This window comes from Pelophylax lessonae, assembly GCF_965119305.1.
Source record: "Pelophylax lessonae genome assembly, chromosome: 3".
Taxonomy (NCBI): Eukaryota; Metazoa; Chordata; class Amphibia; order Anura; family Ranidae; genus Pelophylax; species Pelophylax lessonae.
Window position 1 is genome coordinate 132,048,817 of NC_138770.1, and position 15,549 is coordinate 132,064,365.

Here is a 15,549-nt window from a genome sequence, read left to right on the forward strand (position 1 = left end):
ATACTGAATTCATTATGAAACTTTAATTACCGACTACAATCAGTCCACACTTCATTCCAAGGTAAAGAGGTTTGTATAGTCCGGCACTCCTCAGAGGTTATCTCAAGCAGGTGAATGAAGCCCAACGCTATTGTGTACTGGGCCTAGCTGATGTCTCCCAGTCACTTAAAAATGATCCCCAACACAACAGAGTATACATATCGTGTGGAAAAGAGTCAAATGGTATAAATTATTTATTTGGGGACATATATTGCAACCTCTTTTGAAAATTGAGTCAGACATCAACACATTTGTCAATACTGCATTTGCTCCCTTTAAAACAACAGCTATTGTCTACTCATATAGGCATCTTATGTATGGGTACATGTATGTATATAATACTTATATACATAAACATATAGATCCTCTTGGCTGAAATTTCTATATATATACATATACATTTCCCCCCTTTATATATATATATATATATATATATATATATATATATATATATATATATATATATATATATATGCTTCTGTGAATTCATATTTTTTGGGAAGGTTTCAGTGGGACTTGCATTTGTTCGTATTGTTTTTCTCTTGATTGTGGCTCTTTACGAATTCTTCAAGGGTGCAAATGAGGTAAGAATTAAGGCAAACCTAAGAGGCATGCAAATGAATTAACATTTAAATTCACCGACATCACAAGCACAGGTGTGGAAAGGGGAAAAGGGAGAAGGGAAAGGGGGGGCAAACAGGGCAGATCCATGAGCCGAGGTCCGTGTCCCTCCGCCTTGCTGGAACTACTTTACAGCAGGTGAAATGGATTAGTTGGAACAGTAACATCGCCATGGCAATCAGTGTCATCACTAACCACTAACACATAGGAGACACACAGCTAGCATCAGTAAAACAATAAATAATATTATGCAGTACATTACTGATGCACAAGCTTTAGGGACTTATGAAATTACATTGCACACTTCACATTGTGGCAGTCTTTTTTTTTCCTTATTTTTTATCGTTTTTTTAATATATATTTATATATATATTATATATACTTTTAAAATTCTTTAGCAAATGACATTCTCATGCACACGAGTGTCTCAAACACAAGAAGCAAGTCCATTTATAGGTAGTCCAAGCAATTATTTTTGTTAATTTTTTTTTTTCGGTTTTCATTGTGGAGATAGCTGCAAACTGAATGGAACATTGACATTTCTGTGCAGTCCGAAACGCGCCGGTGGGGGCGAGCTCATTTTTGAATGTCACACTGGAGCAGTAATACGATGGAAGGGTCGCTCTTTGCAGCTTCTTTGAACTCATCCAGCGTGATCTGGTCGTCTTTGTTCTTATCCATCTTGCTGAAAATCTTGTCTACCCTCTGCTCGGGCGTCAAGCCATCCTCGTTCATTTTCATCATGATCACAGTGCCCACCATTTTATAAATTGCCTAGGGAAGGGAGAAAGGACAGTCATTACTCATTTAGTTCCCTGGGGGCTGTTTGCAGTCATACAAAGCCATGAGACCCGATTCACAGGGTAAAATGTATAACAGTACAGCAGAAAAGTCATAGGCAGCTTTGCGTCAGAAATGACAAGTTTACCTTTTCTTCTCACCCTTTAGTCTTCCTCTCTTTTTGCCTTTTTGTATTTCCTGCCCTATCATTTACCATTTTATTAATTCTCACAGACCAACCCCAGGCAGCTGCTCTGATCGTCAGACAGTCTATATGAAGGAATACACAACATATACGTGATGACGGGATATCACACAGTGTGGTTATTTTATTAAAGTGTATCTAAAGCCACAACCTATTTTTTAAAATTTTGGATAGAGGAAGAAAGGGTTCAATGCTCCGTCAGTTTTTTGGCTCTCTACATCTTCAGGGAAACAACAGGTAGTGAGTTGAAATCTCCCCACAGAAAGGGAAATTGTTACGGAGTAGTTACCCCCCATTGGAAGTTTTTCTTTTTGTTCCTTTTCTGGTGACAACTGATAATTTTGGTGTTCCCATCACTTTCTGTCTCTATGACAATAGTCATCAGGGCAAAAACAGAGGGTGAAGCAGAAATACAAATCTAATAAGGGTTCTAACCTATCCACACTTTGTCCAAATTACAAATATACACTATTGTCAAAAGTATTGGGACACCTGCCTTCACAAATACATGTAATGGTATCCCAGTCTTAGTCCATGGGGTTCAATATTGGATTGGCCCACCTGTTGCAGCTATACCAGCTTCAGCTCTTCTGATAAGGCTGACCACAAGCTGTGTCTATGGGAATGTTTGACCATTCTTCCTTCCTTTGTGCACTGGTGCGCAGTTATGTTGGAACAGGAAGGGGCCATCCCCAAACTGTTCTCACAAGGTTGGAAGCATTAAATTGTTCAAAATGTCTTGGTATGCTGACACTGTAAGAGTTCCCTTCACTGGAACTAAGGGGCCAAGCCCAACCCCAACCCCTGAAAAACCACCCCACATCATAATCCTACCTCCTCCAAATGATTTTAACAAGTGCACAAAGCAGGGTCCAAAAAAAACATGGATGAGTGAGTTTGGGGTGGAGGAACTTGACTGGCCTGCCCTCAACCCAATAGAACATCTTTGGGATGAATTAGAGTGGAAACTGCAGGCCAGGTCTTCTCGTCCAACATCAGTGCCTGACCTAATAAATGCGCTTCTGGAAGAATGGTCAAACATTCTCATAGACACACTCCTAAACCTTGTGGACAGCCTTCCCAGAAGAGTTGAAGCTGTTATAGCTGTAAAGGGTGGGCCAACTCAATACAGGCATACCCTGTTTTACGTACACTCACTTTACATACACTCGCGAGTACGGACACAGCTTGGTCAGCTTGACATGGCACTGCTGCCGGTTTGTACCATTGGTGTCTATGGGAAATCTTGGTCAGCTTGGCATGGCACTGCTCCTTGTCTAACATTGTTGACTATGGGAAATCTTGGTCAGCTTGACATGGCAGTGCTCCAGAACCATTAATGACAGGGACACCAAACTTAGGGAGCACCGAGAGGGGACACAGGACTACAATATATCCTATTTTGTGGCCAGGCATCTTTCCTAGGTAATCTACCATGTCATAGTCCTGGGTCCCCTTAACAAGCTCCCCAAGTTTGGTGTCCTTGTCACTTATGGTTTGGGAGCAGTGCCATGTCAGGCTCACCAATATTTCCCATAGAGCTAGTGTATATACATGCATTGAGAAGTGAAAAAAGATATTGCTTCATTTTAAGTACATTTTCGTTTTACATACTTACTCTGGTCGCATTGTGTACTTAAAAGTGGAGTATGCCTGTATTGAACCCTACAGACTAAGACTGGTATGCCATTAAAGTTCATGTGCGTGTTAAGACAGGTGTCCCAATACTTCTGACGATATAGTGTACATTTGAATTCCGATTTTCATCATGAGACATGCAAAGCATCACCACAAACGTCAGAGTGAAAGCAATGATTCTAAGGCCATCTTTCAAGATTAATTCTACACTGATAACCTGTAAAGGCTTTTAATGCATTATCTATGGAAAATATTAATTACTGTAGTTTGTCCCTATTTCTTGGTTGCACACACTTTTAACCACTTCCCGCAAACCGACTTAACTGTACGTTCTCACTGGCTTGAAGAAGTGCAGCACAAAGCAGCCCGGATCCTCCTCTTCTCAGGTCCCTCTTCCCTGCTCCTGATCCCTCCTTCCCATCGAGTGCCCCCACAGGAAGCAGCTTGTTATGGGGGCACCCAAGCCGAATCACAGCTCCGTGTGTCCATTCAGACACGAAGTTGCCGGTTGGTCCCGCCCCCTCTCTCTCCTAATTGGCTAACTGACTTTGACTGACAGCCATAGAAGCCAATGGCGCCACGGCTGTGTCTCAGCCAATCAAGAGAGATAGTCCCGGATGGCCGACAGACTCGTAGACATCGCTAGAGAGAAGGGGTTCAGGGAAGTATTAGGGGGTGCTGCTACATCCAGAAGGTTTTTTACCTTAATGCATAAAGATAAAAAGCCTTCTGACTTTACAACTCCTTTAAGTCATTAAATCTTGGTATCTATTTACGTGACGCAAAATCATTTCTTTTATTGTACCAAAAAAGTGGGTATTATATTGTGCTTATGTACACTAAAATTAATTTTATGGTATTTGTACCTGAAAATGTTTTGTTTGCTAAACGACTGTGCAAGTATTGTGTTACATAAAAAATGGCAACAGCCACCATTTTATACTACAGCACCCTTGGTTTCAGAAAATATATAATGTCGGGGGTTTTTAGGTAATTTTCTAGCAAACAAATGCTGATTTTACCATGTATGTTAAAATGTTTTAAAAATGCCCTCAACAGCAAGTGGTTAAATTAAATAAACAAAGCAACGTTTTGGTGGGACCCTGCAGGTACCATAATCATAATCAATCCAATATTATATATTTTCTCAATAATGCTTTAAAATATGCTAAATAAAGGCTTGAAATGACAGTCATATATTTCAAGCCCCCCCCCCCTCCTCCTCCAGGGTCCCTTTATTAATGTATAGTATACATGTTAGATCTTGGTATAAATTATTTATTGGACTGTACTGGACTCTAAAACATTTCATGAACTGTATTAATTTCTTCAGGAGAACATAGGATCTATGGGGGGGGGGGGGGGGGGTGCACACAAAATCGGGTACATCTGTGCATAGTACCCAGTCAGCTTCTAAGTTCAAAAAAACAAACAGAGGGGCGCACCAGCCTAGCGCATTATCCTCTATATCAGGCTTTATTAATATAGAAGTATATTTATTCATAAACATAGATATAAAAAAAGCACATCCAACCTGAACATCTAGAACAAACTATATCCGTGACCAATGTCCTCAATGTGAGATGGCTAATGGTTTTTGGAGGCTTAGCCTCTTCTTCAGAGCCACTGTGGCTCTGAAGAAGAGGCTAAGCCTCAAAATGCATTAGCCATCTCACATTGAGGACATTGGTCATGGATATAGTTTGTTCTAGATGTTCGGATTGGATGTGCTTTTTTATACCTATGTTTGTGAGTATATATACTTCTATATTAATAAAGCCTGATATAGAGGATAATGCGCTAGGCCGGTGCGTCCTTTTATTTGTTTTTTTTTACTCTAGTGCCCATGGACAACCCCAGTCTTAAAGGGCACCAAGGCCGTGGCTATTTGGGAAGCTAAGTGTGAGTTCCGTGGAATAACATCTCTAAACAAGTCGGACAGGGGTCCTGTCTCTGTGCACAGGAGAAAGGTGCTATGGCATCCTTTTTCCATTTGGATCTTCTAAGTTCAGCTTGTTCAATTAAGCTTTGGCAACAGAATCTAGAAGCTGATTGGTTACTATGCACAGCTGCACCAGGTTCTGTATGCACCAGTTTTAGTAAATCTTCCCCTATGTCTTTCCAAGGATTTATAGTCACCTCTTGGGTAATAAATATGCTTGCACCTTTCAAAGACATACACCTTCAAAATGATCTTGTTTATTTTATCCATAAATACCCCCATCCAAATCAGTGCAGGGATAGCATGAGATAGTTGTAATGTCGCTCCATGGGAGGTCCAGACAATCCAATATGGCGAGCTCTCCCAGGCTTAAGCTGGCCATACATGCATTGCATTGAATTTCACCTAATTGTTGCAGAAAAGGGAAAAGTTTGCTGCATGGGTGGCTCTGTTGATAACACCTGGATTGACAAAAGTCAATTATTCAATTGATTCTTTTTGGATTTGGGTGGAAATTCTTTGGCTGAATTGCACCTGCATTTACTCAGATACAGGCACTGCTCAGGTATTCTGAGAGCGGGCAGTGCCAGCTGTTACGATGCAATAGCCCACAGTGGGAGATTTGCCCATTTGTGCTTTTTGGGGTGGATGGAGGAATCTGTTAGTTTTGTTCAGCCTATAGGCCGAAAAAGAAAAACCCATATGTGTATGGCCAACTTTAGGGTCCCTCTGATGTCCCCCACACATCCACATGGAGGGGGTCACATTTCAGCATTCCTTGGACACTGAAATATTGGAATAACTTTTAATAAGGGCACAAACAGAAACCAATTTGTAGAAGAGTGAGGAAGGTTTAGAACTTTTGACTATTCCTTCCTGTGCCAATGCCAATGGATCTCACATTCCCTGTATGGGCGTCCCAGGGACAGAAAGTGAACGAAAATTTCAGAAGTATAATCCTGATAGTAATTGTGACGCAAATGTAGAAAAAACTATTTTTGACTGGATAGAGGCTTTAGGCCTGGTTCACACCTATGTATTTTTTAGTTTTGCAGAAACACACTGCAGTCATTTAACATGGTTTCCTATGGGTTACCTTCACATTTGGCATTTTATGGAAAGGGCCAGGGACATTGTTCTTGTTTTTGATTCCATAGACTTCAATGGATCAAAAACCCGTATTAAAAAAACCAATGTGCATAGGTGTGAACCAGGCCTTATAGCTGGCTGGATATACTGTAGGCTTTAGGCCTGATTCACACCTATGCTGGTTGCAGTTTGCAAATTCCAGGTGCATTTCACGTTTTTCAATACAGGTTTTTGAACCATTGAAGTCTATGGAACCAAAAACCAGAAAAAAAGTCCCTGATCCTTTCCATGAAATGCGCAGATGTGAACACAGATTAGAAAGTTATAAAGAAGCCAGATATCCTGATCTGCATACTTTATCGAGATCAGAATTTCAGAAAGTACTGAAGTTACAGCAACATAATGACAACCAGAGAACTAGCATTTTCAGAAGTAGAGAGCAGCACAGTTCCATAATACAGGGTCCCATTCACACCACCATGTTGCAGTGCTATTCATTTTGACTGACACCCCAAACAAATCTTAACAAGGCATCTGTGTGAGTAGAGTGGACTGCAATACCAAAATGCAGCAGGCACTTTTGGGTTTGTTTTGGTGCTTTAGGCAAACCATTCAAATGAATTGGCTGCTTTAAAGCAGCACTCCAACCAAACATACCAATGAGTAGCTCTATAAAAAATAAAATAACATAACCGGCGTTTGTTGCAATATTCACTTTCAATCTATAAATATCCCCCACATTACTTTTTTTCCATCTCTAGAACTCCTCAGTCTGATGACCAACATCAGTTTACCCACTTCCCATGAGCCCAGGGTATTCCAGACCTGCCCTAGCCTGTGACATCTCTCTGTCACTCTGCTCTCTCCTCCTATCAGCGAGCGTCTTGTCAGCTCATAAATTGACTGGCCCTTTGTGCTGCTTCTTCCTCTCACACTCCAGCCCTGCTGTACAGGGGTTACAATAGACTGATACCAGGTCACATTTAGGCAATCACACTGCTTGCATTGAAAAAATAAATTTAATGGGGTATTAAAAAGGATCTTCCTCCTGTCCCAACTCTATAAACCTGTCTATAGTGAAGGGAGGGGGGTGAACAGTCATGCTTACCTATATCCTTGTGACTTTTTTTTTCATATTTACCTATTTTGTCTTGCCTCCAATTGGATGCCCAATTCATGCAATAACGTGTGCTGTCATGTGCTGCATCTTCAGAATGTGCTGTACAACACTGCTGGCTGTTGGGATGAGATCTTGGGGAACCCCCCCAGCAAATACTGTACATGTAATGTTATCCTGCACATGTGCAAAATGAGGCGCATGATGTCTTGCTCCTCATCTCACACACATGCTCTATGACAATACTGTGAGAGCTTGCGAGATCTCGCAGTTTAGGTACAAGATTTCCCTGAAGGCAATGGTGACGTTGCCTTCCCAGGGGGCATCTGAGAATGGGACTACATCACCACTGGCTTCTGAGAAATAGGTGAACCCTTACACATACCCAGTGAAGTGACTGGCCTCAGGGGATACACAGAGATGAAACTAATCCTCCTACATAAGATTTACCTGTTTATCTGCACCCATCTTTCCCCTACATTCATTCAAAGTGCGGAATTTACACAGGATAACTCAGCTCTGAAAATCAGGGGCAGATAGCTGAAGTTACAGCAATGAGGAGAGCTCTGACAGCTGATTGGAGGGTAGGGCCCCCCTCTTCACACAGCACACAAGAAAAGAACTGAGGCTGTCAATCAGCTGGAGGGCCCTTTCCTGTCACCGTTTTTCTCTTGGGGTCAGGAAAACTGGTCAGAATTGATTCATGCTTTTAGGAACAAAGCAGAAGACAGAAATTACACTTAGTGCTCCTAATTGAGACAAGTACACACTATAGATGGATATACTTAGTTCCTATTTCATGTCTAACGATTGATTTACTAAAGGCAAATCCACTGTGCACTTGGAAGTGCGGTCACTGAAAATCTGAGGGGAAGCTCTGCTGCTGATTTCTATCATCCAATCAGGTGCAAGCAAAAATGCTGTTTTTTATGTCCCTTGCATGTCCCCCTCAGATCTACAGCGACTGCACTTCCAAGTGCACTTGTAGTGCATAATGGATTTGCCTTCAGTAAATAAACCCCGTGGTGTTCTGGATTGAGACAAGCACACACTAAAGAGGGATATGCTTTGTTCAGTTTTCATGTCTGAGGTTTACAACCACTTTAAGTAAAACAGAAAACATATAAAAAAGAAAAGTGTTATTCAATTTTACATCAGTATGCAGCGATGCATGTTATTGTGAAATTTAGGGAAAAGGGGGGGGGGGGGGTGGGGTCGACTTTATTGATTACAGAGCTGCATTCATTTGTGTTTTTTTTATATCTGCCTGGAGTTCACCTTTAGACCCCTTTCACACCTGTGTGACTTGTACTGAGACTTAAGACTGCAAAGTCGCATGACAAGTCGTACCCCATGATTTCCAAAGAGTACCACTCAGATCTGTGCGACTTAAAGTCGCAGTGACTTCAAAAGAGTCCCTGCACTACTTTGGTCTGACTTTGATGCAACTTGAGGTCCATAGACCTCAAGATTACACAGGAATTGCTTCAAGTCGTGTTAAAGTCACCTCAACGTTGTGTCAAAGTCGCACGACTTTCAGGTCATACAAGTGTGAAAGGCTGTAAATGAAGTTTTGTTAAGAGAAACACAGAAGATGCCACTGCTGACTTTGCATTGTTCAAATGTTATCTTCCTGGCTCTCATGCTGAGCTTCTGGCTTCAATCCTTGAATCACTGACCTGGATATAGAGATAATAGGGGAAATGTAATACAGCATTTGTGACACTTTTCTCATGTGATGGGTGTATTAGAAAGTCCTGTGACAAATTCAGGAAAGCTGTGTGACAGTTTTCTTGCCATTTCTGATGATATGCCTCAAATTCAGGTAGTTCCTATCTGTGATACTTTTATATTCTGGAGCTATGACTGTGAGAAATTCATTAGAAAATATTGCGATAAGTAGATAAGTGGAGGTAAATAAGACATGTCCACGTCGGAGTAAATTATGTCGTATGTGCAGGGCTGCTGTTAGAAATAAGGGGCCCCATACAGTGTACCTGACAAGGCCCTTCCCCCAGAAAATAGCAAAATTATATTTTTTACAAAAAATTAGCACAGGGGAATAACTGCCTTATAGCTGGAACTGATCCCCCTGAAGCAGCTGAAAGCTGGCAGGAGCAAGAAGAGAAGGGAGGGGGATTGCATACCTCCCAACTGTCCCGGCCCCTGTGGGACCTTCCTGGAACTTCAACCAAGTCCCAGAGTCCCGCAGGTCCAGGCTATATCAGAGAGCAAAAGACCAGAACAAGTTATCGGCTTCCCTGACTTAATTTGCAGGCAGCCAGCAGGGAGAGATGCCGGCTACTGCAGTGGCGGCTGGTAGGGGATCGCTAAGTTGGGAAATCAGTGCACCCTGCAGGAGATGCATGGGAAATTCTGGCCCAAGACAAATGGGGGGGGGGGGGGGGGTGTACCATGCAAGCGCCCTATTTGCTACTGAGTGCCCTGGGTTCAGACTGCCTTTTATCTTCCTGCAAAATTTACTCAGAGTTCACTGCAGGCAGCAGTACTTCACCAGGCGGCCTGCAGTCTCATGGATGCTACACACACACAGAATGGTCAGGCCCTGAGGATCTGGAAGAGGTTAGATGAGAGGGGGAGTTGGGGGTGCAGGGGTTTGAAGAGAGGGGATTTGGGATGTACAGGTCAGCAAGGGGTGTAAAGGTGAGAAGACAGGGGGTAGGATGCAGATGTGAGCAGAAAGTTGGGTTGGGGTGTAAAGGTGAGTGTAGAGGTAAGCAGAGTAGGAGTGCAGAAATGATTGAGGGGGGGGGGGGTTGGGGAACAGAGCTTAGCATAGGGCTATTGGTTTGGGGTGCAGAATTTAGCAGAGAAGGAGGTTTTGGGTGTAAAGGCAAGCAGACAGAAGTACAGAGGCAAGCAGAGAGGAAGTTTGGGGAACAGAGGTTAGCAGAGGGGGAAGGGTTGTGGTGCATAGGTTTGTGGAGGGGGTGGGAGTGCAGCTTTGAGGAGAAAGGGCGGTTGGGGTGCAAGTTCTCCCCCAGAAATCTCACCCCCCAAAAGGGAGAATAGGGAGGAGGGCAGTATATACAGACAGGAGTCTGTGGAGTCAGGGGTTGTAGTGTAAAAAGGGAGTGGGAGCGGTAATTAAGCCATGTCCAATATTGAGCATTATTTAACCAAACCCACTTTGGCCACAGCTTGTTATGCGCGCACCACAGGTTGCTGTCACCCCGATGTCTCCCTTCATTCTGAAGTCCAAAAGTTATAAGTCAGTACAGCCCCCCTGCTTGTCATGTGACCAGGAACCCCTGTTGAACTGATGGGGCCTGGCCCTGTACAGAAGGGCCAGCCGTACTGCTTTATCACCAGCCCTGCGTATGCATAACTCCTGTCTGCAAAGGATTCATATACACCTTACTGACAGTAAAATAAATCTGACACTGAGCCATGTGTTGCACAAACAGAAGACAGATTTCTAGTAAGTGTCTATGATACATTTTTTGATTTCCAGTTCTGACATCACTCTTCTCTTCTTTGTCAATGACTCAGCATAAGGCCTGATTCACACCTATGCATTTTTTGTGCTTTTTGTATTTTACAGATTTGCACTACAGAACGTGTTCCATAAAAAAAACATGTTAAATGGACTGTAGTGCATTTCTGCAAAATGCAAAAAGCACTAAAAATGCATAAGTGTTAATGGGGCCTAATAGTCAGCATAATTGCCTGGCAAGTAGCATTTTGACAAGGAAGTAAGCTATGGTGGACTACATATTTCTCTTTTGAAAGATTTAATTTAAAGTGTATGTCCAGGCAAATAGGATAATGCAACCAATAGAAGTAGAAAATAGCAGTCATCTTGTAAGAGGCCATTCTTTGTTCTGGAGACACTCTAGAAGTAGTGAGACCATCCAGGATAATTGAACTATTTCAATATACCTACACCTTTTCAAGTTAAAGCACCCTGGTAAGCTGTGGTTTTCATTAGGACTGGGCTGACTTCTAGGCTTCTGAAATTCTGGGCTCTGTTGTCCCTTATGGTATACTGATATCCACCCACAAACACTTCCATAGCCAAGTTTAAGTGTCTCCAATTCAGTTTCATATCTTTAAATCTGGTTGTATGTCCTATTGATAAAAATAAGATTGTGCATCTGCACTGCCGACCTGGCAATTTTTCATGAGCAATATCCAGAAAGAGATATCTCCTGAAGAAGCTATATAAACTAAAAAAGAAAGTGACACTCACGGGTCTTGAAAGGTAAACGCACAATGACGGTTTTAATCAACGTTTTGATGAGGCACAAGCTTGTCTTTCTCGCATCCTGAGGAAGACGAGCTTGTGCCTCGTCAAAATGTTGATTAAAACCGCCATTGTGCATTTACCTTTCAAGACCCGTGAGTGCCGTTCTCTTTTTTGGTTTATATGCGATGCAGTGTCTGCTGTGCACCCGGGCCTATTTTTTATCCCTGATTTGTGGTGGCAGTCACTGGATATTCCTGAAGAAGCTATGTATATGTAGCGAAACATGTCGAGAAAAACTGGAATTTTTTCTTGATCAACATGTAAAAACTTTCCTTTATTTGGTTTTTAACATTTGTATGAATACAATTTTATATTTTTATATACTACTGTCTTGGTTTCTATGGCACCTTTGGTACACTCATCTACATTTTTCACTAATAATAAGTAGAAAATACTTTAGCTTTGCTGATTAAGGCTCCTTTCACATGAACGATCCGATCAGATCCACCTGTCAGTTTTTTAGGCGGATCTGATCGGATCCTCCATGCATCCCTATGGGGCAGCGGATGTCAGCGGAGACACCTCCGCTGACACCCGCTGCCATTCGCATCCGCTCCTGTCCGTAAAATCCGGAAACCCTATTTCCCATCCGTCCAGGGGATCGGATGGGATCGGATGAGAGCGGACAGGCGGTCCGCTCTCTTTCGATTCCCCATAGAGAGCAGCGGGGCTCTACAACTCCCTCTCCGAACACAGTGCGGAGACGGAGCTGTCATCCGCCTGCTCAGCGGGGATCGGCGGATCGATCCCCGCTGAGCAGAGAACGGACTGCAGCACACAGCGCAGCGTGTGAAAGGAGCCTAAGGAGCTTTCTTATACCATTCATTAATCTCCTACAAGTTACCTGTTGATCCAGCCAGTTCTACTATATAATGTCCATTTTCTCTCTCAGGATGACAATGCTGTATGCAGACCATTTGAACTTCAGAGTGTTGTCACCTTCTACAGAGTACATCCACCACAGGACTACAAGCTTTGGCAGTGTGATAGTGCTCTTCCTCCACCATTACAACATAGTTATGTCTGTACTAATAAGTACAGGCATTTGTGTCTTTTACATCCGCCTGGAATTCAGCTTTACCTTTGTTCAGCTTTTTAATAAGGCCTCATGCACACTAGACATTTTTTACGCTACTGTTAGGGCCATCCAGGTGTTTTTTTTTCATTGGGTGCGGAGCTTTTTTTCTTTTTTTTTTCAGATCGCCATAGCCGGCATTTATCGTGATTGACGATGGATCTATACTGGGGGACATTTTTTTTTTGCTTTTTTAATAAAGTACTTGTCAAAAATTTTGTGTGCATTTTTATTTATTTTTTGACACTTTTTTGGGGGGATTTTGATGTCACCCCCCCCTGCACCCCTGGTCCAGGGTCGTAGGGAAGAGGCCCTTGGCCTCATCAACATGGGAACAGGGTGCTGTGGGCCCATGTTGTGGGCCTGGTATAGTTCAGGAAAGGGGGAGGTGAGTGGGCTGCATGCTTGGATAAGTGTCTGGTATGGTCTTTGGGGGGACCCCATGCCATTTTTTAAACAAATGTTGGCATGGAGTTCCCTTAAAATGTATACCAAACCCAAAGGGCCTGGTATAGATTGGGGGGGACCCCCACACTGTTTTTTTTTTCAAAAAATTGTATTGCTGGCAATTGTTATGTTTACATTCAGCTGTCAGCGGGTAATCCCACTGACAGCTGATGACTCATCTGTTAAGGAGGCGGCAGCCAGCTCACTCCTTAACAACCAGTTATTCGCTGGATGTTAAGGACGCTGGCAGCCATGCTCCTTAATGCTAACACTACTAAAGTAGGTTACACACTGTGCTTGCTATACATATACACTGGTAAACGTCGGCAAAAAATGCAAAAAAATTGGCGTTTTTTTTATCCAGCTTTCTTTTTTTTTTTGCAGTTTTTAGCTTTTAGTTTGCATGAAGTCTTATCTATGAAATAGAGGTCTATATACTGAAACTCTGTTTAAGTTCTGCACAATTTCATTTCTATGATTGGGCACATATTAATAACAGTGAATATGCTTAACTGGGTTGCTATAGAACCATTTGCTTGTAACTATTAGTTTACCAGTATCTATAATAATGGAAGAAATACCTTAAATGCATCATCTACGGTAAAAACGCCATGGATGAAAGATCATCAAACTCAGTTTCTACCCTTGGAGACCAAAGTCTGATTAATGCTGTTAATTAGTGTGTGGATTCTTAGGTTACTAAGTATGCAAAGCTTTAATCGCAACAAACCAGCCCCTCTGGTTCAGTGAACCTCTGTACAGTTGTTGGTTCAGTGAGCTGGGGCACAAAATCAAGTCAATGTTTGCTCAGAATTAAGAAGTAGTCCCTGCTGTAGCCACGGTCCTGTCATGACCATGCTAAATGACTCTGCACTGTGTCTGCAGGCCCCTCGGTACAAGCCATTTATCGGCAAAGCAGACCCTTTACAAAAAAATTAGAACACCAGATTAACAAAAACCGTTCCAGTTGCTGAACTGGGGCGCCAGGAAGTTTGAAGAACGTTAAATTGGGTCATGCTAAAATTCTTTATTCATGACTTAGTTGGTTGGCAAAAAAAAAAAAAATCTGCATTTCTAACTGAAGAAAACAAGAATACATTTTAATTACATGAAATGCCCAGAAGTGCAGCTAAAAAGCTCTTCAATGTAATCTTCTATACCCCAGTTACACAGCTTATTTAAGAAACATTGCTACTTCTGTGAATAAACTATTCAAGGATAACTCATGCTTGCCGCTGGGAATGTTCCTTACAACCAAACCTAGTGATTGTGGACAGTATGACAACATAAATGTCCAAGTAATGCTCCATTCTTGTGTGACTTGTCATGCGACTTTGGACCCCAAAGTCCCATGAAAAGTCACACTCCATGTTTCCCTATGATAACCGTTCATATCCATGCGGCTTCAATTTGCAGCAACTTCAAAGTAGTTCCTGCACTACATTGGTCTGACTTTCATGCAATCTGAGGTCCATGGACCTCAATGTAAACCCTCAGAAGTCACAAGAAACTTGCACCTGCATGATATAGGTGTGATTTGTATAAAAGAATAAAGAATGCCGGCAATGAAAAAAAAATATGATGATTCCCCCCCCAATGCATACCAGGCCCTTCAAGTCCGGTATTGATTTTGAGGTAAACCCCACGCCATAGTTAAAAAAAAAAAAGGAGTGCCCCCCCCAAAATCCATACCAGACCCTTACCTGAGCATGCAGCCCGGCAGCTCGGTTGTTGAGGATGCGGTAGCTGGCTTCCTGGCCCGCTCCCAGTTATTCTTCACACAGAATAACAACAATGTAGAGCACAAACAAAACGATCACATTGGTCAAAGAAGGGTTGGTTGTAAGAGATGAGGGCTGTGGACGGAGATGTGTGCAGAGATCAGAACTGAGTTGGGGTGAAAGTGAGATGTGGACAGCCTGTGAAAGTGAGCTGAACTCTGCACACTGTGCATAGCACACCCCTAAACCCTGTACTCTGTATGTAGCGCACTCCTCAACCATACACTCTGTACACAGCACACCCTTGAACTCTGCACGTAATGCACCCCTGAACGCAATACACCCCGGAAACTGCACTCTGTATGTAGTGCACTCCTCAACCCTGCACTCTATACACTCCTGAACTCTGCACATAACGCATCCTTGAACTCCACACATAATGCACTCCTGGTATTTATTTCCCCTTTTAAGATCCCCTCAGTGCAATTTGGCCACACCCACCGTTCTATGCGTTTCAGAAGGGGGGGGGGTGGTGGAGTTCCTGCACCTATTATCTGAGGAAAAAAGCCCTGGCTAAAGGTATCTTAATTCATGTCTCCACTTTG

The 15,549-nt window shown here is 42.6% G+C and overlaps 1 protein-coding gene across 1 annotated transcript in view; it reads right to left on the reverse strand.

Annotated features, from left to right (window-relative positions):
- Window positions 1-1,020: 1,020 nt before the first annotated feature.
- The window catches only part of VSNL1 (visinin like 1), a 242,189-nt gene continuing 227,660 nt past the window's right edge, over window positions 1,021-15,549 (reverse strand). Inside the window, exon 4 of the mRNA XM_082249756.1 lies at window positions 1,021-1,434. Within this exon, the coding sequence (XP_082105882.1) occupies window positions 1,237-1,434 (198 nt within the window). The 3' untranslated portion in view covers window positions 1,021-1,236. The remainder of the gene's footprint in view (window positions 1,435-15,549) is intronic.